The sequence below is a fragment of the Aedes albopictus genome, chromosome 3, assembly GCF_035046485.1.
Source record: "Aedes albopictus strain Foshan chromosome 3, AalbF5, whole genome shotgun sequence".
Lineage (NCBI taxonomy): Eukaryota > Metazoa > Arthropoda > Insecta > Diptera > Culicidae > Aedes > Aedes albopictus.
In genome coordinates, this window is record NC_085138.1 from 322,166,218 (window position 1) to 322,192,697 (window position 26,480).

Below are 26,480 nucleotides of genomic sequence, written 5' to 3' on the forward strand. Positions count from 1 at the left end.
TTTCGTTTTCATTATTCTCGAAGAAAGTGCAGTGCAGCGCAACAACTGTTCGGAAAAAGTGCAAATTTTCATCTCAAGCTCAAGTGAAAGGACATTTTCGATATCGCATCAGCTCGTCGACAGCGGCCCCCGAACGGAACGATGATTCCGCCAAGCCTGAACCTGGAGGTGGGCGTCCGAATCCGCATCGGACAACATTACGGAACGATTCGCTACATCGGTGAGGTGCGTATACGTGATTGTTGTGGGTGGGAGTGGACGAAAAAAATTTCTTCCGTTTTTAGGTGTTTTGACTTTTGTTTTGGGGCTGTTTATTCCAGGTGGCCAACACCGAGGGCGAATGGGTCGGCGTCGAGTGGGACAATCCCCAGCGGGGAAAACATTCCGGAACCGTCAACGGGGTGGAATACTTCCAAACAAGGTAACTGGATCAGGATGGGTCGGGGAGTGTGGGGAACGGTGATGAGTCATCATCGCCTCTACTGTTGTTGTTTACGTTCGTGTCTAACGGGTTGTCTCGATCTTTTATTGTAGAGCTGAAAACTCAGGGTCAATGATCCGTCCGGAGAAGATTCCCTCGTTCTGGACGCTGGTGGAGGCGATCCATGACAAGTACATTGTGACGGAGGATACGCTCCGCTTGGACGCGGAAATGATGATGGAAGTGCAGAAGCAACTGCATGCGTCGTTGTTCGAGGTAAGGAAAGGGAGGAAGTTTGGTGGATTTGTTCAAGGTTGATTAGATCGAATGCAGTCGAGTCGAACCGAATGCGCAAAAGAGTTGCAATTTGATAGGTTTTTTTTCATTTACTTGGCATTACGACCCAAATGAGACAGAGATTGTGAGAGATTACTAATGCTATGAGAGACAAAAGGTCAAAAACCTATTTTCAAAGTGGGAAATTCTCTGGAAAAATTATATTTTTGACTCTATCTTTAAACCCTGTATTAGATGATTAATAGTCCTTGTAATCTATCTCTGCAATGATTGTTTAACAACTGTACATTGTATTTATTATTTGTATACACCTTCTTGCACTCACCGCCTATGGGTGCTCGATTTACTAGGTATCAGGTATCAGAAGGCCGGCTCCAGAGGCACGTTATCCTCCATTTGGGACATTTGTGCCATCGCCAAAATAATAGCCCATTTCATCATCTACCTGAGGGAAAAGGAAGGAAATAAGGATAAAGCGGTCTACTCACTTTACCGGGCCGGGACCGTGCCGGGCCCCGGCCGTGCTCCGGTCACCGATTTCTTTCTAACGATATCTATGGCGTGCTTCTCATTAGGCCGGCCGGGGCCCGACCGAGCCCCGGCACGGTGTGATGTGAAACACGCCATAGTAATCCCATGTAAGAAATCGATGACCGGGGCACGGCCGGGGCCCGGCACGGTCCCTGCCCGGTGTAATGGAAATAGCCCTTAAGGATGGGGATAAGGGTAGGTTGGGGAATAGGAAAAAAAAATACCCAGGTAGAGGGTACTAACGCATAAGCGTACCACAAAGGGTTCAAACAGCGCCCTGAAAAGGGCACTGTAATAACGCATAAAGCGAAAGAGAGCCTATAGCTCTTTACCACAGCGGGTTAAGAACAACAGAATATCCTGAAGATTCAGGTTTCTGAAGTCAGTTTCACTTAATAAGTGTTTACCGAATACTCGGAAACGCAGTTGGGCAAAAACTGGACTGTTACTGTAGTGTATTGCACTTATGCACGATCAATGAGCACCGTTGTTAGTACATCTGCATTTGGTTGCTTCACATACGCACCCGACTATGCATACCTCTTATGGTATATACTTTGGTTGCGCGCGACAAACTGTCAGGGAGGATCAAAACAACAACAAGCAGTTAGAGGCTAGCATCGGATACGGACGGACAGAATCCTACAACCTGGCGACGAGGATAAAAAAAATAAGAAAAGCGAGGTAAATATTCGAAATACCACTGGCAGAAACGAATGTTGGTGATCGGATTGGCACAGAGGTGAAGGATTTGGGGCAAACCAAAGGATGAGATGCGAGAATTTGGAAGGATTCTCCATGGAAATATAGTCACAGAAGGGAAGTCTTAAGACGCGAGAAATGGGAAGATTTCTCCGTGGGGTCGAACTTTGCGGGAATTGGAGTGATTCCCATGGCGTTGGCGGAAATCTGCAGGATTTCCCCTGGTAAAAAAAAAGCGAGAGTTGGCAGAATTCTCCGGGGGGCAAAGTTCGAGAGAATCAGAGTGGTTCTCGTGGCGTTGGCGGAAATCGACAGGATTACCCCTGAGTAAAAAAAAAAGTGAGAATTGATTGAGTTTCGCATATGAAATCTGAGAAAATCGGAGTGATTTTATCAGCGTTTGTGGACTATGGAGAAACAGCAGGATTTTCCAAAGGGATGTTGCGAGAATGAAAAAGCATGGGCTTAATCTGGGCGCTTCCATGATGAAAACGGAGGAGTTTCGGGCTTCCATGACACGGGATAGTTCTTTCATGTGGTTGCAAGATGCTGAAGATGGAAAAGAGAGAAAACATGAGTTTTGGAAAGAATCGAAGTAGTTACAAAGGGCCAGTGCAATGGTCAGCTTATTTAAAAATACAACCCGGCTGTCAACAGCACAGCATGCTGTTCACGCTGCCCAGGTGCTGGAGTGGAAATGAATGGAGGTTTGCTTGTTCACATGAGTTTGTCCAATAATATAATAGAACGAAGGGTTAATATCGTAGACGTCGATACATATTGGAGAGAGGATTTTTTTCCGGGAATTTAGCGGTACGGCCATTTCCTCTCCAAGTGAATGGTACACGAGTTAGTTGTATTTGCAAACAGGCGGAAAAAAAGAAGAGGGAGAGCTGTGACGATTTACGCGGCATCAAATAGTAACGGAGCATTACCGAGAGCATTTAGCCGTAAATACTAGCCGACAATTCCAGAATTTGAAATTTTATCCGTTGGACTTTGAGCTTTTTGGCTGTGTTATCTTTTGGTAAAGAAATCAGCGGGGCAGCGCGGACGTCAACCACGAATAGATGAGCTGTAGTCCACATGAATTTGACATGTTTGGGAAATTGACACTTTTGGGCACTCTGACAGATCTGGGATGTGAACGACATTTGCGAATTAGTCATTACCATAAGTTATTACTTAAGTAAAACGTGTAAAACTAGCAAAAGGTTATCAAAATTTTAGCGTGCAATCGTTCGAAATTACACGACAACGCGAAGATAGCAAATAAATCAGTAAGAAATTGTGTAATGCATCGTTTTACAGCACAAACAATTTTGGACGTGTTTTTGTTGTGAGCTACGGGGATTTTGGCTTTCGCTGCCCCCCTGAAAGAAATTGTCTCAGGGGATGTAAAATGTATGAAAGGTGTCTTCACTTGTATAAAGTCGTGGAACCTCGATAATGACGTGATTTTTCGCTTCCGAGACTGTACAGATAAGTATGACTATTTTACCCAGGTGTGTTTGTGTCATAGATGTTTATGGTCGGCTTAACGAGGTGCGACTGGGATAGACAACTATGAGAAGAGGAATTGGAAAAGCTCTGCAGCTTTTGATTTCAAGCATGGCTTCACAAAGTATTTGTGAAAAGTCCAATGGCACTATTGCAGTGAGGAAAATATGTCCAATGTCTTGTGCGTAAATGGTCAAGAGAGTGCAGGGCTAAAGGCGAGAGGCCTCCAGTTGATACGTGTGGCCACGAGATGGAGCAGTGCCTCTCAACTGCGGGTGATTTGTTACAGAGCATTCTCCAGTTTTGTTTGAAGAGTTGGACAATGAAGTTGGTGTTGACCTATGATTGAGTCAGGAATGGAGCTAAATGATCACAAACACATTCATCTGTGATTGATATTAGATTGTAATCCATCAGCAAAAAGGCATAACGATTTACATATTCTTTACCACTGCACTCGACAAAGCGATAAGGATGTACGAGTATCAGCGATGTACATATATGTAGTATAGTGAGGTCAGAGACACGTGTTTTTGACATATCTCCATTGCTTTCACAGTGGCGCTTTTGTTTTGATGGGATAAGTTTACTTTGATGGTTCATTGATACGACATTCAACGGTAAATACCTACAGGATTGTTGATTGAAGGTCGGAGTGCTAAGGATTGCTAGTGATTCGTGTGTTTTGTTTCTAGCCTGCACACTAACTTAACAAGATGTATTCTTTAAATATTGTTATTGGTAATTATCGTCAATACATCAGTGAAAAGATTTATACATTGATATGAATATGAATATCATATCCGTTGTGGAAGAAAAATAATGGTTCTTATAAAAGGAAGTATCCAGTTGAGATGGGTATAACAGCAGTGATGGAGAAACTGATGACCATCACGAGATTTACATTTGATTCAATTTGTTTTAACACCTGTTCAAAATGATAAGAAACAATAGGCATCACACGATCCAAGTTGCACCAAGTTTCAATTAGGGGATTCGCAAGCGGTAAGGTAGGTCTACTGTTTGCGAGCGTGTTAGTGTCGACTGGCAACGCGACCTGGGGCCTGGTCGAATTCTACTTGGAATTTGGTTTGTGCTGCTGATGGGGATGGCCTGCAAAGTCGCATTGTGTTTGGGAAGGCCCACTCGATGCATGTTAGGTAGGCGTAGTTTGTTCGAGTTTGACGTGCCTATACCCTCCCTGGTTTTAATACCAAAATTGCTACAAATCAAAAGGGTACATACGGGGTATACCCACATATATATTATTTAATTGTTTATGTATTCAAGTAGGTCTCTACGTTGCACTGACTCTGAACAAGATTGCACTGGTGATGGATTTGTTGACTAGTGATTCGTTTAAATGAGCGATTCAGTTCAATTCACTGTTTGTACATCTTCATGTGAATGAAAGGGTCTGATAACAGTAGGTGAAGACCTGATGGCTTGGTTAAAGGGACCATTCCAAGTCAAAGATCAACCTGTCTGAAATATATCGTGTAGCAGTATGTTTAATCTTGTATCGTGGTGGGTGCATAATTGACCTTATTGTACATTGCAAACAGTACGTGTGATTAATGGAGGTGATACATAGTACTCGGCAACTGCTAAAAAAATAAAAAAAGAAGGAAAAAGAGAGCAGTAGCTCTAGACTAAAATGAACATTGCAAAATAAGACTGGGAGGTGTTTTAATGAGAAACAGTGCGAACAAAGTTTGCAGCTAATCACGGATCTTACTAAATATGAATTACCTCTCCTAAGATGTTACGCAGAGTGCACCACGCTGGCGTAGTGAATGTTCAGCGAGCCATATTGACCCCAACGTCCTACTTTGGTTAATACATTTATCTTGAACGTGAGATTAATTCAAACCATGATTCAAATGCATTATTAAGAGTGCCATTCATGTCTGATACAAGAAGAAAGTCTTTGTAAAAAAATGAAGAATAGGTAGACGATATTTTGAGTTATGATCAAACATTCAGTTTGGGACTCGTTGTGTTGGCTGAGTTGCAGTTTTGGAGAAGACCAAGAGGTACATCACGAGAAGTTTACCATAAACACAATAATCAAGAATGTACGGACAAAGAAACGCGTCAAATGCTTTGGCAATAAACTTATTCGCATTTTTATTGAAAAGGGGAGATTGTAGTGTATTGCACTTATGCACGATCAATGAGCACCGTTGTTAGTACATCTGCATTTGGTTGCTTCACATACGCACCCGACTATGCATACCTCTTATGGTATATACTTTGGTTGCGCGCGACAAACTGTCAGGGAGGATCAAAACAACAACAAGCAGTTAGAGGCTAGCATCGGATACGGACGGACAGAATCCTACAGTTACATATCAAATGATACGAAGTTCCATAATCGGATTCACAGCTATCACATGCAAATGAATCAGCTTGCTGAATATTCGCCATATGATAGCTGAGTCGGCAGTGGCCAGTCAACGCTTTGACCAGCATGTTGCAATTCTGCTTTGACAGATTTGTTAGATACTTAGCAACCCCTAGATATGGCTCAGTACAATACAATTTTGTTTGACGACATGACTCCAAACTATTCCAGTATTGTCACTGTTGAGTGGCAGCCCAGGTGTAAATCTGAAGCTTCACCCAACACTTGGATATCGGAATAGCTGGCTCAGGGCCAATGAAGTCATTTGATGCTCCAGTGCGAGCTAATTCATCAGCCAATTCATTTCCAGCGATGGAACAATGGCCAGGTACCCATACAAGGTGAACAGCAATAACTACCTTCGACCTAGAGTTGGTCGAAGCAAGTGCTTTAATAGTAGCCTGACTATCTGAACAGAAGTATATTACTTTGCCCATTACGTGCTGCTGAAGTGCTGATTGAACTCCGCACATAAGAGCAAAGATTTCGGCCTGAAAAACTGTGCAGTGTCTACCAAGTGAGTAAGACTGATACAGCCTTAGCTCACGAGAATGAACACTACCACCTGCTCGACCTTCGAGAAAGGAGCCATCAGTGTAACATACGATGCCGTCTGAAATACTTCTCACTCCAGATAACCAGATGTCCACTCTTCCCGGGAAGGGAATTTCGTGGAAAATGTGCTACATGGAAAATTACAAGCAATTGTAAGATCACTTGGAGCAAGGACAATTTTGTCCCAATTCACCAACAGTGGAAACAACGAGGTGTGTGTTGATGTGCGGTTCACAGGAGTTTCCTCTAGTAGACCGAGTACCCGTAACCGGTAAGTACAAGAAAATTCTTCTTGTTTGAGATGAATGTGTAGTGGAGCAACGTCAAAGAGAGCTTCGAGCGCTGCCGTGGGAGTTGAAGAGAACGCTCCAGACATCGCCATTAAGCACATCCTTTGGAGATGGCCCAACCTTGATTGGACCATTCTCATTTCACCCTTTTACCACAACACAAGACCAATATTGGCCGAACCACAGTTGTGTAAATCCATTTGATATACTTGGGTTTTAGACCCCAAGTTGTACCAAATTTCCACTGGCATTGCCCGAAAGCCATACAAGCTTGATTCTGAACTCAACCTGAGGTGTCCAGGAAAGCTTGGAATTAAGAATAACTCCAACGTACTTTACCTGTTCAGCCACATCAATTTCAGAATCAAAGAGACGCAAAGGCTATTGTTATATTTTTTTTTACTGATTTGCAAAATGTGAGGTTAAAATTCGTTCATTTTTGACAGACAACTGCTTTTTACCTGGACTTTGGTCCAGTTATCGAGCGCCCAGTTTAAAATCAGTCCAGTTAAACAATAGTGTGTTATCGAGCGGATACTGTATTGAGTTGCCTCAATAGCGTATCTGCTACGAGATTCCACAAAAGTGGTGATAAGACTCCCCCTCGAGGGCATCCACAAACACTCAATTTCCTAATCCTAAAATGTTATCGTTTATCTGTCAAACTCTTACGAATTTCGGTAAAAGTTGCTACCTTTACTGGTTTTTACTGTAAAACAAGCTTAACGGTTGAGATTTCGGTAAAACATTACCGAAGTCGGTGATTTTTTCTAACTGTGTCCATTTCCATGTATATTTGCGATTTTTGGTTTGATTATGCCTGCTTCGAATCCCGGATCACATTATTTTCTCGTGTGAGCTCAGCTTGCGCGTAACTACAGCGCGCATTCGGCCCCTCAGTTTCAATGTCATGCGCGCTTGATATGAGTTACAGCCAGCGTGGACTACTTTGGAGCTTGGGGTCCAAAACTCTGTAGCTACGCGCATGGTGCTCAGGTCCTTCTTTTGACACCAAATGGTGGATCCGGGCTTGTTTTGTATCTGGAAACGGTACTTTCTCTTCTCGGCCGTGAAGTCGCGTCCATTTGCTCCATATGTGGTCAGTCCGAGTATATCACCCAGAGTTAGTCCCACGAACATGTCTTGTCTTCTGTTTGCCGCTTGTACTGCTGCCCGGTTCTGCTAGATCGTTTCCTCTGACGTCTATATGGCTGGGGATTCATTGGATTTTTATGTTCCGTTGAATCATTTGATTTCTTAATTTGGTTGATATCGAAAACAAGGAAGTTTTCGTTGGCACTTTCTGTATTTTGGATGGCTTCACGAGTCCGTCAAGATTACCACTCTGTTATTTATCTAGTTGCCCATACCTGCACAGACAAACAGACGTAACTCTTAGAGGAAATTCATCAAAAACTTTTGCCCGGTGTCATTTTTATGAGCACACTGCCACCTGTTGGTAGAACCGCGCGCGACACTGTCGGCCATGATGGATTTCGATTTTACATTTTGCTGACACGCACACTACTACACAAATTGCCTGTAATTTTTGTTTGCATCATTCAGCAACGTGTACACTGGTAAACGTCAAAGCGATCGAACACTAGCGCATCTGGTGGAACGATTGCGCAAATCAAATGAAATTTGAATTGATCGTTTAATACATGTGCCAAGCCGTTCTGAAGATTGTTACGTCTGTTTGTTCTAACCATCACACCAGGTCCGCTCCACAATACAAAAGGTTTTGTAGATGATATTCCTAGTAGTATAGCCGAATTTAAGAAGAGGGACGATTGGAACCTATAGAAAGCAGCAATCGAAAGTGAACTGCAGAGTTTGAAGAAAAATAGAACGTGGAAGCTAGAACCCCGGATAAAAACTAACCATAGGATGTTTGGTGAAAACCATTCCTGCACCATACAGTGTACCAGCTACAATAATGTATATTGTAATGAAATGGTTCACTAAAAGCTTCGCACATTGTAGCTACTATACATTTACATTCGATTTTTATGTAACAATATATTATACTGTTTTTCTTACGTTTGAATCATTCACTTTTCCGAAACATTATTTTTCCGTGCATTATTAATTATTTATTCAGTTTTAGATTTTTTCCGTGCTTTGCTTTGTTGATGTTTGTGACTTTTTTTGATGCAAAGGAAAGGAAAGAAAAAAGTGAATAAGTTGAAACATCAATTTAAAAGTAAAAAGAAAATCGCGTTAAGTCGAGGGGGGTGACAATTCAAGATAAATCCGGATTTTAGACTTAATCACCAAACAAACAGCTTTTTCCTGAGTTTGATGCGAAATCCGATTAATCCGATGATTAATCAGTACAAATCGGGCTGAATGGTTCATATCCCCTTTATCGTAAGAATATCCATCCACATCTTTAATAATAGAACTGACTTATTCTGTCATTATGACAACTAGTACCACTGTCACGTAAGAGTGTGTTGTGCACGTTTTGCATGCACGGGTTAGAATTCAAAACAACATTCCAAACTTTGGTTGCATTTGTGTATTTAATATTAGGAAAAAAATTATTTGAGACTTAGTTACTTAGTTAGCTTAGTTACTCGTCAATTACCATGACAGCTAAATACGTATTCATAAATATTTCATAAATATATTCAGGCCTGCAGCCAGAGACTGAAAACTGTGTTATGTTCAATATTTAACATGCAGGTAAATATTTTTCATCATGAGCATAATAATACATGTTTATGCAAACAACCATATATGTATTTACAGCCAGCTTGTACCCTATTACGCTATTACTCAAGGAAGCCATCGAATTGAGAATGATTGGAGCTCGAAACCAAAAAGTATCAGCATCATCGTATCTTGCAGGATCGGAACAGAAAGCAAGGCGGTACCGTTTTGCGGGGTGTCATTGGGCCAAAGTGGAGTGACATTGGACTATTTTATACGTTTAGAATACGACGGACATGCATATTGTGTGCTAAACTATACTATACTAGGATACATAATTCTGAGATACTTTGCATCCACCGTCGTATTCTCTGACTTATATTGAATCCGTGTGATCGGTGGACCAATGTTATCCCGAACGACGGTACCTGTAGTGATGTTCATCAAAAAGGCTGGTCTTATTAATGCTGATTGTCAGCTTATCCAAAAAGTTATTAGATGTACTTGTCGTACGTTTAGTGTGCGAAGGGGAATCAAAAGGAATGAACATACATCTAATCCCGTGAAACTATGATCAAGACGAGCATCAATGAAATTGTAAAACATATCTCTATATGTGGCAATATGTGATCACAATGACACAATTTGGGCGCAATAAAAGTCGAGTATTTGAAAATAGAAACATTGGGTATTCTGTGAATTGAGAAAAACAAAAAAAGGAAATGATTCTAAAAATGACCATTTATTGCACAACTTTATGATAATCACGAAGCTACACTGATTGCCTTCATCATCGGTAAATGGATCGCTGTCCTCATATTGTCGCGCTTATCTTAGATTCTCAGCAAGCTGCGTTCGAAACGCGCAGCCTCAGATCGCGCCAGACCGCGCAAGTATGATTTGTACACGGTGTGCACCTTGGCTAAAACTGTTTTGCAGCCGCCGGGTGGAGCTGTCAGCCGCCGTGTACAAATCAAACGGGCGCAATCTTATGGCGGCTGACTCAGATCAGCAGGATCTGAGTGATTAAGCTAGGATGCACAATACTTCATTCGCTTTACAACTAGATGCTGCAATGCGTAGGTCGGAGATCCATCCTCACAAGTACGCCTCACTTCCCGATCGTTCTCGTTTGTCAGTACTGCAGCGACCGTCGAGGTTTGAGAACATGATTGCTGACTAATTTCCAGGTATTCGGTTTCATAAGCTTCAGGCGTTTCCATTGCCGTCCATGGAGTATCTTCCGGAGTGGTTTCCAGATGACTGTCACATGGACGCTTCTTGGGCTGCTGTGAGATAAAATCACCGGGAATATCGTATTCGGCAAGCTTAACTCGAACATGTGAAGAAAAGTTAGATATTTTCCAGCTGCCAGATTTTTCCATGCGAATTCGTAGAAAGGACACTTTAGGACCGCCCTCGTGCCAGCTTCATCATGTCGACCTTCATGGATGCTATTTGATCGAAAAAGTATGTTCCGGTGTTGCTTCCATTGCTGCATCTGAAAATAAAATAGCAATATACATCAATGGCTAGTAGAGTGGGTCAACGTTGTATGAAAAAAATAAAATTCTATCGCATCAACCCGGAACAAAGCTTTTTACCCTTATGGGTGGGTATAAAAACCGACTTTCGATCCGAAGCCTGCAGGCCCGAGTCTCATATACCAATCAACTAAAAATACTTACTTCTTTGTGTAAAATTCGATGACTTTCTGCCTCACCGATTGCTCAGTCTGTTTTTCGGGGGCCGATTCAGATTTTCCAAGGGAGTCTTGTTTGATTAGTTTCATCGTGAATTGGGAAATGCCTTGCTTCTCAACTATATTGGATATCACCTTTAATAAGCTCCGCTCTCCCAACACGAAGCGGAATTTTTTCAAAGGCACGTTGAAGCCAATCATCTTCTGCCATTCACGATCTGATTTTCCGGTTGTTTCTGGAAGGTGTTTGACTTCCTCCTCCATCGCGTTTATAACGTCATCATTTAAGTAGGCAAGGCCGCCATGGATATATCGCAGCTGCTCCAGTATCACTTTGCTCACTTCTCTCCAAAAATAGTCCATATTTTCGCCACTTTTAGCACTAAACAGAAATAATTGCGAGATTTTGGACGAGAATTTGGTGCGCGCAGAGTAAACGTAAACAGAGTGAACTTGTTTTGACGTTTGATTTATAAGTATTTGTTTGACGACTATGTGTGTGCGTGTGTAACGTGTGTAACGCATGGAACAAAATGCACTGAAAATAAATTAGCGAATGAAAATTGAAGAAATCCGACATTATCCGAGACAATCGGATTAAATCGATTGAAAATACTGAAATCACGAAAATGAATATAAAATGCATTGTTTCAATAAAAATGCGACATAGTCAAGGCACAGCGGATAAATGTCGCCCCCCTCGCGTTAAGTACTGTTCCTTTGAATTCCACTAAGAATCAAAGGAACAGTACTTAACGCGATTTTTTTTTACTTACGGATATTTCCCTAGCAAGCCCAGGTTAATCATCATCATTAATTTAAAGTCAATAAAATAAGTAGTAAACCAGATCTCTTTACAGTCACTATATACACAGTCTGGCGGACTGTCACTTTCGACCGGAGCCAATCGAGCATGACGTCATAGTGTCCACACCGATAAATGCTACACCGTGACGTCATGCTCGATTGGCTCCGGTCGAAAGTGACAGTCCGCCAGACTGTGTATATAGTGACTGTAGATCTCTTAAGAACTGCAGATCCAAGAGATATGGTGGACTAGGTATGTAGAGTGCGATGAGAGGAATACGATTGACGTACATTATCGTAGAGCCATCTTTAACATATGGACTGGACTGAATACTGAAAGAAATTCTAATATAGGATCGTCTGTGGGTTCGCTTTTTAACCTAACTTATACTTGAATCGAACTTGACAGTTTTCTCATGAGTTGTTATGTATTTCCCCGTGTATTTCAAACTTTAGTCAAACTGGAGCCTCAATATTGCAATAACGGTTAAGCACGCTGTAATGATACTTATGTACCTCGTCACCCACTTCATGCAACTACATTAGTGGTCTAATAATACTTAGCGCGCTCGGCATAGTTCCATCATGCCGCTCAAAGTGTTGCCACAAATAATGCTTAGTTTGCGAAACCCAGTTATCTGGCTGGTGGGGCATGGGAGCCTAAGCTTCAACTGTTAATGCAATCAGAGACTACTCAGACCTCGACTCAGACTTAGACGTGGGCGATCCAATATGAAGGGTTATCCAAAACGCTCTGGAGAATTCCCAAAGCGCATTCTCATAATGCTAGTAAGCCTAAGATGCCATTAACAGGAGGAAAATGACAAGATAATATAACATTATATGGTTTATGTAATGTAAACCAATACAACATAACAAAAGAGAACCATTCCAAAACCATTTAATTAAATGTATAACCAAAAGTGAAGCTACAATTAAAAACAATATATTTACGGTACATTTTATTGTTTGAAACCATATGTGTACCATACAATGTACGGTTTATTAAAACCCACGTATCAGTATTTATAACAATTCATTTACAATATAATGTATGGTTTTGCAAAAAAATATATATGGAGAAAAATATTTTTTTATATATTACCTTATTTACAATTTACTGTACTGGTATATTGTAAAAATCTTATTTACAATTTACTGTATTGGGTTCTACATTACATTTTATTGTTTGTGTATTTTTATTTTTACAGTGGTGTCTATTGTAAAAATATGGTTTTAAATAGTACTGTTACAATACAACGTTCGGTTTTTCTACTGTATTTTTTATTCGGGACCCAGGACTGTGGGTAAGACCATTGTGGAAAGCAAATGGGTATTCCGTATCAAGCGTGACGATGATGGAAATATTGAGCGATATTAAGCACGTCTCGTTGCGAAAGAATACTCCCAGAGGAAGAATACGCTTACACCGAAACCTATGCTCCAGTGGTTCGGGTTACGACGTTCCGAATCATGCTGAGTATTGCAAATCATTTCAACTACAACATACACCAGATGGACGTGAAAACAGCGTTTCTGAATGGAAACTTGAAGGAAGAAATTTATATGAACCAGCCAGATACAATAGACGTTCGATAACTGCAACATGTTTACGTTTCTCTTAGCAAAAGAAAATCCGTCTGACAGTGTCAACAAACCATCAACTGACGTAAAATGAACGTGAGCTTCATCCGACTGTTCATTTGGGCTAACATGGCGCACCATTCTGACATTTGGCGGTGCTATAACTGCAAATTTGTTGGAGTTACCGGACTTGCAGTTAAACCGTTTGCACCGATCGAACGTCTACTGTAATTCGAAGTAGGAGATCGAAATTTGGTATGCCGCCTATAGGCCTATAGGCTGTATACAGAAATCGCTTGATGGACTCAAGCAGGTACCACGAAGCTGGAATGAAGCATCCAATTCATTTGTGAAGAGTTTGGGATTCAAGCGCTCAAATTATGATTGCTGTTTGTACAGGAAACGAAGTGGAGATGTCATTGCATATTTATTGCTGTATGTGGACGACATTTTGCGAATGACAAACAATATCCAAGAACTCAAACGAATCAAAACACAACTTTCGAAAAAAAAATCGAAATGACCTATATGGGAGAAATTAAACAGTTCCTTGGAATGAAAGTTGAACGAGATGTCAGTCAGGGACGATTGAAAATCAGCTAGCTGATGAAATACATTGATGGTATGCTGAAACGTATTCGAAGATTGTCGGCCAACATCAACTCCAATGGAACATAAACCGCAATTTGGACTTCGAGAAAATCAGGTGTAGTGTCCGGAGGGACACCTCCGAGCACACCAGCCGAATCTTGCAGCCAAACGCACGCCAACGAGGAGGAGCGATACCTTCTCGCACAAAATGCTTTACAAGACTGACGTTTCATTTCATGTTGATCGTTTGCTTTGTTTTTCCGGTGGTGCATCACCGCAACTGACGCTATATGCCCTATTAATCTTTTTGTCTCTATCTCTCTCAACCCCTACATTCTCCCCCTGTGCTACTCTCTAAGAGCACCTTTACCAGTGCGCGACTAAACTAAATTACATAGCGCAGTATCATAGCGCTATACCTTATCGGGGGCTACTAACCGGGCTAGTAAAATAGCAGCGAGGCTTTCGGGAAACATCGGGCGCACAAATTTAGGCGCCCGATAGTTGCGCGGGAAACGATTGCTATTTCATATATTTCAAAAGTGCTGTATTGTTTTTATTTGTTTGTTTCGAACAAAACGCACCAATGGTAAGCTACAAATTTTGTAAACACTTGCAGTTAGATAATATCTGCTGCGAATATCACAAGCGAAAATGTCCAGGAGTACCCGTCGCAGCATTCGGGTGAGAGAAGTGCTGGAAGAATCAAAAAAAAATATCACTCCCAAACGGAAGGGACAGCCTCTACGAAGGAAGCACGACACCACAATAGAGGAGGAGGGGTGGAAGCCTCTCCGTTAAAGCGGGCAGAGTACGACCACCGAAAGAATCACCGGAGGAGAAGCCGGAAGAAATGAGTGTCACTGCTGTGGGATGTCTCCCAGGGCGTGAGCGAGAAACGGATAATCTCGCTCTGCACGTCGAGGGGATTTCGGTGAATAATGGTTCAGGAACTGTGTAGATCACTGGTCCACCCGGAACAGGTTAAACGGCCATCCTGACCAAAATTCCAGGAATTCCTCCGGGAATTCCTCCAGGCATTCCTCCGGGAGTCCTCGGAAAAATCCTGGGAAAAATCCTCGGAGGAATTCCCGGAGGAATCCTCGGAGGAATTCCCGGAGGAATCCTCGGAGGAATTCCCGGAAGAATTCTCGGAGGAATTCCCGGAGGAATCCTCGGAGGAATCCTCGGAGGAATCCTCGGAGGAATTCCCGGAGGAATCCTCGGAGGAATTCCCGGAGGAATTCCCAGAGGAATCCTCGGAGGAATTCCCGGAGGAATCCTCGGAGGCATCCCGGAGGGATCCTCGGAGGAATTCCCGGCAGAACTCTTGAGGGAATCCCCGGAGGAATTCCTGGGGGAATCCCTGGAGGAATCCCCGGAAGAATTTTTGGGGGAATCCCCGGAGGAATTCTTGGAAGGATCCTCGGAGGAATTCCTTGAGGAATCATCGGAGGAATTCCTAGAGGAATCCCCGGAAGAATTCCGTGAGTAATCCCCGAAGGAATTCCTGGTAGAAACCCTAGAGAAATTCCTGAATGAATCCCCGGAGGAACTTTTGGAGGAATCCCCGGAGAAATTCTAGGAGGAATCCCGAAAAGAATGAGAAGTCCCAGTAGAAATTTTAGGTAAAATCCCGGAAGAGATTCTTGGGGAAATCTTAGTACGTATTGCTCGAGGATACTCAGTAAAAATTCATGCTAGTATATCAGAGGGAATCCATGAGGAATCCCAGAAGACATTCTTCCAAAATAGGTTTCCAGAATATTTTGTTAATACCGCAACAGTATTTAGCAACGACCGGTACGCAATCCGGTAACTAAATATAGTAGCGACCGGTGTGGAAATGAGTAACTAAACTAAAATGACAACTCTGTGGGCAATCATTTTACTCACCCAGATAGTAGCCCCGGGTAAACTTGCTCTAATTGTTTTAAAAATTCAAAACGTTAGAATGAAAAACAATTAAAAATGTATGATTTTCTACCAATATTATAAACCTGCATTGAACATTATTGAAGCACAACTTATAAAAGTTTTCGTTAGAAAACAAAAGTAATAAAATCGATCATCGTCATTGCATTTTCTTAATTTCCAACCAATTTGTTAGACACCTTGATTAAATCTTTTTATATTTATTTTAAACCTTGGCCACATTGGCATTGTTATGCAAATCATTTATAAGCTTTTTGCGACCTTTGGGTAAGTTAGCTTTCCAAAAAGCCCATTTGTTATTCAGATCCTTTAAAGTAAGCTTTTCATCATGATCATCATCCTCCATCATCATCATTATCATGCTACTTATTCTACATTCGTCATTTCTCATACAGTAAAACCTCCATGAGTCGATATTGAAGGGACCATCGACTCAAGGAAGTATCGAGTAGTGGAACAAAAATCCTTTGGGAAGCTTTTTAAGGGGACCATCATAGTAACCCAGAAATTATTTTTCAGTATGGAAACATTTACCTCCATGAGTCGATATCGAGTCAAGGAACATCGACTCATGGAGGTTCGACTGTACTTCACCTTACATCCTGCATCCTCTATTTTACATCATTCATCAACATCATAATCATCATCATCATCCTTCATTCTTCATCCTGCATCCTTCACCCTTCATCCTTCCACCATTATCCTGCATACTTCATTACCATAATCATAATCATCATCATCCTTCATCTTTCATCATCCTTTATCCTAATACTTCATCCTGCATCATCATCACGACCATTCTACATCCTTTATACTTTATCCTTCATCTTACATCCCATATCCTTCATACTTCATCCAACATCTTTCCATTATCTTTCATCTTTCATCCTACATCGTATATCCTTCTTCCTTCGTCCTAAATCTTTCTTCCTTCATCATACATTCTTCATCCTTCATCTTCATCATCATTATCATGCCGTATCATTCATCTTAATCATCATCATCCTTCATCCTACATCATATATCCTTCATTCTTCATCCTACATCCTTCTTCCTTCATCATACATTCTTCATCCTTCATCCTACAACATAAATTCTTTATCCTTCATCTTCCCTCCTACGTACTTCATCCTACATCATCTATTCTTTACCCTTTTCATCTTCCATTCACATCATCATCACCATCATCCTGTATCCTTCATACTTCATCATCATAATCATTATCATCATCATCATCCTTAATCCTTCATCCTACATCCTATATTCTACAGCCTACACCTACATCTTTCTTCCTTCATCCTACATTCTTCATACTTCATCCTACATCATCTACTCTTTGTTCTTCATCTTTCATTCTTCATTCTTTATCCTTCATCCTTTGCCCTTCATCCTTCATTCTTTATCCTTTATCCTTTATCCTTCATCCTTCACCATTATCGTAATCATATTCATTATCATCATCATTCATCCTACATCCTACATTCTTTATCACTCATCCCAGCACATTTCATCCTACATCCTTTATACTTCATCCTTCATGTTTCATCTTTCATCATCCTTCATCCTACATACTCCATCCTTCATCGTCATCGCCATTATTCTACATCCTTTATCCTTCATCTTACGTCCTATATCCTTCATACTTCATCCAACATCATTCCTTTATCTTTCATCTTTCATCCTACATCCTATATCTTTCTTTCTCCATCCTTCATCTTACTTCCTTCATCCTACATACTTCTTCCTTCATCATACATTCTTCATCCTTCATCATACAACATTAATTCTTTATCCTTAATCTTTCATCCTTCATACTTCATCCTACATCATTCATTCTTTATCCTCTTCATCTTTCATTCACATCATCATTACCAGCATCCTGTATCCTTCATATTTCATCATCGTAATCATCATAATCATTATCATCATCACCATTTTCCTTAATCCTACATTCATCATCTTATATACTTCAGTCTTCATCCTACATCTTTCTATCTTCATCCTACATTCTTCATCCTTGATCATCATCATCATCGCCATAATTCTACATCCTTTATCCTCCATCTCACATCCTGTATCCTTACACTTCATCTAACAACTTTCCTCTATCTTTCATCCTACATCATATATCCTTCCTTCTTCATCCTACATCTATCTTCCTTCATCATACATTCATCATCCTTCATCCTACAACATTAATTCTTTATCCTTCATCCTACATCATCCATTCTTTATACTCTTCATCTTCCATTCACATCATCATCACCAGCATCCTGTATCCTGCAAACTTCATCAACATAATCATCATAATCATTATCATCATCATCATTTTCCTTAATCCTACATCCTACATTCTTCATCTTATATACTTAAGTCTTCATCCTATATCTTTCTTCCTTCATCCTACATTCTTCATCCTGAAACATCATCATCATCGCCATCATTCTACATCCTTTATCCTCCATCTCACATCCTGTATTCTTCATACTTCATCCAACAACTCTCCTCTATCTTTCATCCTACATCTTATTATATCCTTCACTCTTCATCCTACATCTATTTTCCTTCATCCTACATTTTTCATCCTTCATCATCATCATCATCACCTTCATTCTACATCCTTTATCCTTTATCCTTCATCTTCCTTTCATCATCACCATTTTCCTTAATCCTACATCCTACATTCTTCATCTTATATCCTTCAGTCTTCATCCTACATCTTTCTTCCTTCATCCTACATTCTTCATCCTTGATCATCATCATCATCGCCATCATTCTACATCCTTTATACTTTATCTCACATCCTGTATTCTGTATCCTTCATACTTCATCCAACAACTTTCCTCTATCATTCATCCTACATCATATATCCTTCATTCTTCATCCTACATCTATCTTCCTTCATCCTACATTTTTTTCATCCTTCATCATCATCATCATCACCATCATTCTACATCCTTTACCCTTCATCTTACATCCTATATCCTTATACTTCATCATCATAATCATTTTCATCATCATCATCATCATCATCATCCTCCATACCTCATCCAACATCTTTTCTTTATTTTTCATCTTTCATCTTTCATCCTACATCCTATATCCTTCTTTCTTCATTCTACATCTTTCTTCCTTCATCCTTCATCATCATCATTATCATCCTTAATCCTTCATCCTACATCCCATATCCTACATCCTACATTCTACATCTTATATCCTTCAGTCTTCATCCTAAATCTTTTTTCCTTCATCCTTGATCATCATCATCATCGCCATCATTCTACATCCTTTATCCTTCATCTCACATCTTGTATCCTTCAAACTTCATCTAACAACTTTCCTCTATCTTACATCCTACATCATATATCCTCCCTTCTTCATCGTACATCTATCTTCCTTCATCATACATTCATCATCCTTCATCCTACAACATTAATTCTTTATCCTTCATCCTACATCATCCATTCTTTATACTCTTCATCTTCCATTCACATCATCATCACCAGCATCCTGTATCCTTCATACTTCATCATCATAATCTTTATCATCATCATCATCATCATCCTTAATCCTTCATCCTACATCCCATATCCTACATCCTACATTCTACATCTTATATCCTTCAGTCTTCATCCTAAATCTTTCTTCCTTCATCCTACATTCTTCATCTTTGATCATCATCATCATCGCCATCATACTACATCCTTTATCCTTCATCTCACATCCCGTATCCTTCATACTTCTTCCAACAACTTTCCTCTATCTTTCATCCAACATCATATATCCTTCTTTCTTCATTCTACATCTTTCTTCCTTCATCCTACATTTTTCATTCTCATCATCATCACCATCATTCTACATCCTTTATCCTTCATCTTCCTTTCTACATCTTCCACCCTACATTATCATCATAAACATCCTTTAACCTAAATTCACTTGACTGTCGCAGCTTACCCTCTCGGGGGAATTCGCTTTACTGTTGCAGCTTACCCTCTCGGGGGAATTCGCTGTTAGCTTACCCTCTCGGGGGAATTCGCTTTACTGTTGCAGCTTACCCTCTCGGGGGAATTCGCTGTTAGCTTACCCTCTCGGGGGAATTCGCTTTACTGTTGCAGCTTACCCTCTCGGGGGAATTCGCTGTTAGCTTACCCTCTCGGGGGAATTCGCTTTACTGTTGCAGCTTACCCTCTCGGGGGAATTCGCTGTTAGCTTACCCTCTCGGGGGAATTCGCTTTACTGTTGCAGCTTACCCTCTCGGGGGAATTCGCTGTTAGCTTACCCTCTCGGGGGAATTCGCTTTACTGTTGCAGCTTACCCTCTCGGGGGAATTCGCTGTTAGCTTACCCTCTCGGGGGAATTCGCTTTACTGTTGCAGCTTACCCTCTCGGGGGAATTCGCTGTTAGCTTACCCTCTCGGGGGAATTCGCTTTACTGTTGCAGCTTACCCTCTCGGGGAAATTCGCTTTTCTGTTACCAAATATTTCATTTCTGCCGCTCTTCTTCGGTAATTACAACTAATAAAGCCTTGAATCAAACTACATACACATATACACAAGTTCACAAAAAACATCAACGAAGGACCTTTTTTATGTGTTCTTTATACATAGAATGTACCAACCCCACTCCATCCTGTTACAACGAGCCATTCGGTCTTACACCTACAAACCACCGAAAACTAACACAATGCTCCCAATGAAAACGAAGCTGCAAATCCTGTCATCTCCATCCACTATCCACATGCAAATTATAACAGTGGGCCAAATAATTGCCAACATCTCCTATCCAGAGAACATCCAGCGACCACTCGGTGACCGACCGCTACCAAAGTCACGCCATGAAACCAATGCCTGAACTCGGTATGAAAAAAAATAAAGAAAACCGTTCACCAGCCCATCAAGTAGCTAATGACAAATAAACAATCATAGCAGGACGGAACCGCAACCCGTCACTGTCTCATCGACCAGACCAGCTCCGTCAATTAACAAACAAATCCAAACAAAACAAAAATCACCCGTACTGCACCGACTGCACCAGCCCCACGCGCCGCCGGCACATACCTGCAGCTACGGAAGCCAAACACTGGATTTAGTCCACAACACAAACGGACACCCTGTCCCGCTTTCAGTCGCCGTCGCCGCCACTTCTCCATCTCGAGGCCACAAAACCACAACACGGGAGCTTACCTACCGGCTGTGCCATTGTAGTGTCCGGAGGGACACCTCCGAGCACACCAGCCGAATCCTGCAGCCAAACGCACGCCAACGAGGAGGAGCGATACCTTCTCGCACAAAATGCTTTACAAGACTGACGTTTCATTTCATGTTGATCGTTTGCTTTGTTTTTCCGGTGGTGCATCACCGCAACTGACGCTATATGCCCTATTAATCTTTTTGTCTCTATCTCTCTCAACCCCTACATCAGGAAGTGACGAAATATCCGTGTAAGGAACTAATATGATGCCTGTTGTATCTAATGCTATCAAAAAGAAAAGATAGCGGAGGAAGTCAAAATGTTTAGACGATATCAATCAGCACCAGCGGACGAACATTGGAATCACCTGATAAGGATTTTGCGGTACCTTAAAGGTACAAGAGATCTTGGATTAGTGTATTCCCGCGCAACAGACTCCATGTCCATAGGGTACTGCAAGCACCTGATCTAACCTCACTTTGTCTGACAGTTCAGCGAGCTTGTTTACAAGGTGTTAGAATTTTAAACGAGTGGCGAAAATTAAATTTACGTTTTCCGTCCCGAAACCATTGGGATACGGAAATCTAGATTATATTCAACTCTACCAGCACAAAATCAATCGCCTAACTACCGTTTTACTGAATTTGTATCGAAAAAGAATTTTGCCGGATCTCCGCCAGAGACTAAGTCCATGTAAACAAGCTCGCTGAACTGTCAGTGCACGGCTTCGTGACGTCATCTTGCAGTATCCTATTGATTGAATATGCAGACGCACATTGGGGCAATGATGACATGGACAGACGATCTGTCTCAGGTTTCACTTTCCAAATCTATGGATCGATCGTTTCATGGACCAATAGGAAAAAGAAAACAGTTGTGTATTCACCAACAGATGAAGAATATGTTTCATTGAGTCAAGCAGCTTGTAATGCGACATGGCTACGGAATGTATTACAAGAATTTGGAGTTAATATTGTAAAACCTACGCAAATATTTGAAGACAATCAGTCATGTATAAGGATTGCTGAGGAACCTCGAGATTATCGAAGAATGAAGCATGTGGACATCAGGTTTCACTTCATTCAAGAATGCATCCAGAATAAAACCATACTGCCAGTTTATATATCCACCAAAGAACAAGTTGCTGACATATTTACGAAAGGGTTACTTGCAGGACCATTCTTACATCTTCGGGAGAATCTCAATCTCTTCTGGTGAGGTGTGTTGATCACAACAACCACTGCAGAAGTGATAAATACTTTTTTTTTTCATGCCTTTTCCAACCGCTACTGAATAAATACTTAACCAAAATCACTGCCTAACCATTAGATTTCTTTCAGAGTTTCTTCAGGAGTTATACCTGGAATTTCTAAGAAAGCTCATCGAAGGAGTTGTTGACAATTTTCTGCATGAGTTTCTCCTGGCATTACGTCCAAAGTTTCTTCTATAATTTCCGTGAGCTTTCTTTAGAGGAGTTTCTCCCTGGAATTCTACAGGAGTTTTAGCCGGGATGTTTTCCGAAGGTTCACGTGGGATTTCGTTTAAACTTTCACCTGAGATTTCTCTCAGAGTTTTTTTTTTCGGGACTTCTCTCAGAAGATTCCTTTCTGTGGTAGTCCTGGGATCCTACTAAGATTGATTTCCGGAGTGCCACTTGGGATTTTGCAGGATTTTCCTAGTATTTTACAGGATTTCTTGCCGTGATCATCTTGGGAATATATTTTTACTGATTTCTTCGGGATTATTTCCAAAGTTCTTCCCGGAATCCCTATCGGATTTTTTTTTAATTTTTGGAAACATAATGATTTTTAAATTTATATACGATATTTTGAACTTAATTTTGATACTTAAAATCAATTTCAACGAGATTTTCTGAGATCACCTTTTGATATCTGAGCAACTGCTTGACAGCTTCGCCCAGTACAATAAATCACTCCCATACAATCTTCAAATTAATTTTTAAATAGGTCCCAGAGCACCAGAATTCATGAAAATTTGGATTTCGGTCCAGTTTAGCATGTCGATTTAGAATGTCGACTTATTTCTAAACCGTTAGATTTTTTTCGGAATGTCTAATGAAAAAACTTGCGACATTCATTATACGAAATATCCAGAAAAAGTATCGGAAGGATTCCAGGTGAAATCTTGCGAGAAACTCCTCAAAGACCTGTTTGAATAATCTTGAGAGGGACTTCGGAGAAATCCTGAGAAAAAAAATGGGAATGGTAGTCTCGGTAACAGTTGTTGTAGTTAATCCCGCGAGAAAATATAAAAAAAATAAAGAGTAGTTCTGAAAACCTCTTAGAGAAATCCCGGGAGGTACTGCGGGCGAAATCCCGTGTCCGTGTCTTTCTAAAGATCCCGACAGAAACTGCTGAAAACCTATCCCGGAAAACCTCTAAGAAAAATCATGAAAGAAAAAAAGAAATACAGCGAAAATCCCCAGGAAGCATATCGGAAAAACCTCTGGTAGAAAGCCCGGGAGGTACTCCTGGAAAAGACCCTGTGAAAAACTCCTGCAAATAGCCTGGGTGGAACTCTGGTAGAAATCCCAGGAACAACTCTCAGAAATCCTGAAAAAGCACTGAAAAAATCTCGGAAGGAACAAATTATGGGAGCAAATACGCAAAAAAAACTCCGAATGGAAACTTGGGAGAATTGGAGAAAGTCAGAAAAAAAACTCTGGCAACTCCAGGAAAACAAATCTTAGATAAATTCAAGAGAAACTCACCGGAAAAATTCTTAAAATTCTTCTTCTCGCGGTAAAAGAATTTAACGGAGGAATTGGGATATAAATGCAAGAAACACGGAAAGAATTTACCAAAAAAATATTACAGTAGACGTTCGATAACTGCAACATGTTTACGTTTCAGTTAGCGAACAAAATTCGATAACTGCAACGTCAGATAGGCGTCAACAACCCATCAATTGACGTTAAATGAACGAAAAGTTCATTCGATTGTTCATATGGGCAGGCCCGGATTAAGGATTGTGGGGGCCCGGGGCCAGAACGGACGTGGAGGCCCCTCGGAGAGATGAGCAAAAATATTTTTCTTTATTTTTGAACAGTACTTGAGCAATATGAAGAATAAAGTTAATGTTGGCAACCAAAAAAGGTTTTTGTGGGGGCCCCTAAAATGTGGGGGCCCGGGGCCCGGGCCCCCTCGGCCCCCCCCTTAGATCCGGCCCTGCATATGGGCTAACTTGGCGCACCGTTTTGACAGATAACGGTGCGATAACTGCAAATTTGTTGCACTTACCGGACTTGCAGTTAAAAAGCATTGCAGTTAAACCGTTTGCACCGACCGAACGTCTACTGTATACAATTCTGGATAGATTTGCAAACAAATTTCTAAATCAATTTCTAAAGCCTTTCTATTCCTTCAAAGAGTTCTTAGCAGGTATTCATCGGAATAGCCCAGAAAATCGGTACCTACCACTCGTGTTTATTCAAATTTGTTGATAGTTATCGCGATTTCTAGTTTTCCATAGGATTTTCATCGAAATATGCGAAATATCACAACCAACACAGAGAACAGACATTGAAGTTCAGTTTCAAAACTTTGTGAGGAATTTCTATCTGTGGAATTACTTAGGATGTCATTTATTGCTTTTTTCACTGAAAATTTTCCTTACTTCGCTGAACAACATGACGTTTTCTTCCAGCGAAGGCTTACGCGATACAGAAAATCGCTGAATTTCACACTAACACTGCAGAAAATCTGTCAAGAATAACTCAATACACATGCATTTTCAGCGAAAAGATCTATTTGCGTGACAACAATCCACTCACATGCCTACCGGGCGGCCGCCGTCAAATATCAGGATTGCCAACTGTTCGGCGACTGCTGTCAGTTTTCTTTGTCGCCGAATCTGGCGCTGGGTCTTCGGCGCGGAAACCCAAAGGTGGGAATAAAATGTTGGGGTTTGCGCGCAATATTTTCGGAAAGATAATTTCGGTAAAAATGTCAAAGCAATTTGTTGCAATTGGTACAAAAGAACTCTAGGAAAATCTATAAATAATCGATTTTTGTTTTTTTTTTTGACGAAAAAGTTTTGCAAATAAAAAAAACTCTTAAGCGATTTGTTGAAATTTCTTTGATAATAAATCTTGCGCATTTTTTTCCTAACTTAACACTTAACACTAACAAGTCTCTTGTGCAGGTTTGTTCAGGCATTTCTCCTGCAATTCCTTCATGTATATTTTTAGTGTTTCTCCCAGGTATTCCGCCGTGAATCGCATATCTTTTCCATATGCATAGGAAATACAACAAAAATGGGACTGATATGCGTATCACAGCAGTACTCTCCCTGGAGATTTCCTATCTCGAATAAATTTCCTGCCTCTTTTCGTTCCAGGTCGTCGGAATGGAGAAAATTGGTGGCAAGCAGAGCAATCTGAGCCATCTGGTGGACGTTTCGGTGGCTTATTCTCCGGTGAATTCAGCCGGAGATTTGTCCAGCTTCAAAAGTCTACGCTCCCTGGATGTTTCCGCGACGTTGATCTGGAACTGGCAAATTGTGGGACACATAACGGCCCAGATTCCGACCCTGGAGGAGATCAATTTATCGAACAACCGCTTGGTCCGTCCAACGGACGAGGACATATGTTCGCTCGTTACAAAATTCCACAATCTAAAGAAGCTGATATTGAAGAAGTGTGCGCTCGGTTCGTGGCCGGAGCTGGTTCGGCTGGCCCGAATGTGGCCTCTACTGGAGAACCTGTCCCTGGAAGATAACGACATAAGCCTGATAACCGAGGAAAGCTACGAGTTTGCACTGACACAGTTGACCAGTTTGGATCTTCAGAATAATCACATAAACAGCCGGGAATCGATACATGCTTTGGGGCTTCTTCCAGCGCTTCAGGAGCTGTCTCTGAACGCGAATGGAATCGAAGAGATCGCTTTCCCGGACTGTCGTCACACGGAAAAAATCACGCTATTCCCAAAGCTTCAAGTGTTGTACCTGCGGGAGAATCCCATCGCGAACCAGTGCGCTGCATTTAACGAACTGGACAAACTGGCCACGTTGGAACACCTCACTATCGATCCGGATCCACGGGTTAGCTATGAGGAAACGGTTGCCCGGGCGGTGGGTTCCATTGCTGGGCTGAAAATGTTTAATCGATCTTCGATTACGGAAAAGTTACGACGCGATTCGGAGTGTGACATGTGGAAGATGTTTGCCGTTCCGTGGGCCCAGGTCCGAAACGATGCCCAGCAGTTGAAGGCGTTCTTCAAGGCACACCGGATGTACCCGCGCGTGATGGAACGTGAGTATTGAATTAGGGTCGCTTTAACTAGTTTT

General features: G+C 41.3%; 1 protein-coding gene across 1 annotated transcript in view; it reads left to right on the forward strand.

Moving 5' to 3' along the window:
• The window catches only part of LOC109401269 (tubulin-specific chaperone E), a 27,674-nt gene continuing 1,194 nt past the window's right edge, over positions 1 to 26,480 (forward strand). Inside the window, exons 1-4 of the mRNA XM_062842802.1 lie at positions 1 to 225; positions 321 to 421; positions 535 to 697; positions 25,530 to 26,445. Coding sequence (XP_062698786.1) covers positions 142 to 225; positions 321 to 421; positions 535 to 697; positions 25,530 to 26,445 — 1,264 coding nt within the window. The 5' untranslated portion in view covers positions 1 to 141. The remainder of the gene's footprint in view (positions 226 to 320; positions 422 to 534; positions 698 to 25,529; positions 26,446 to 26,480) is intronic.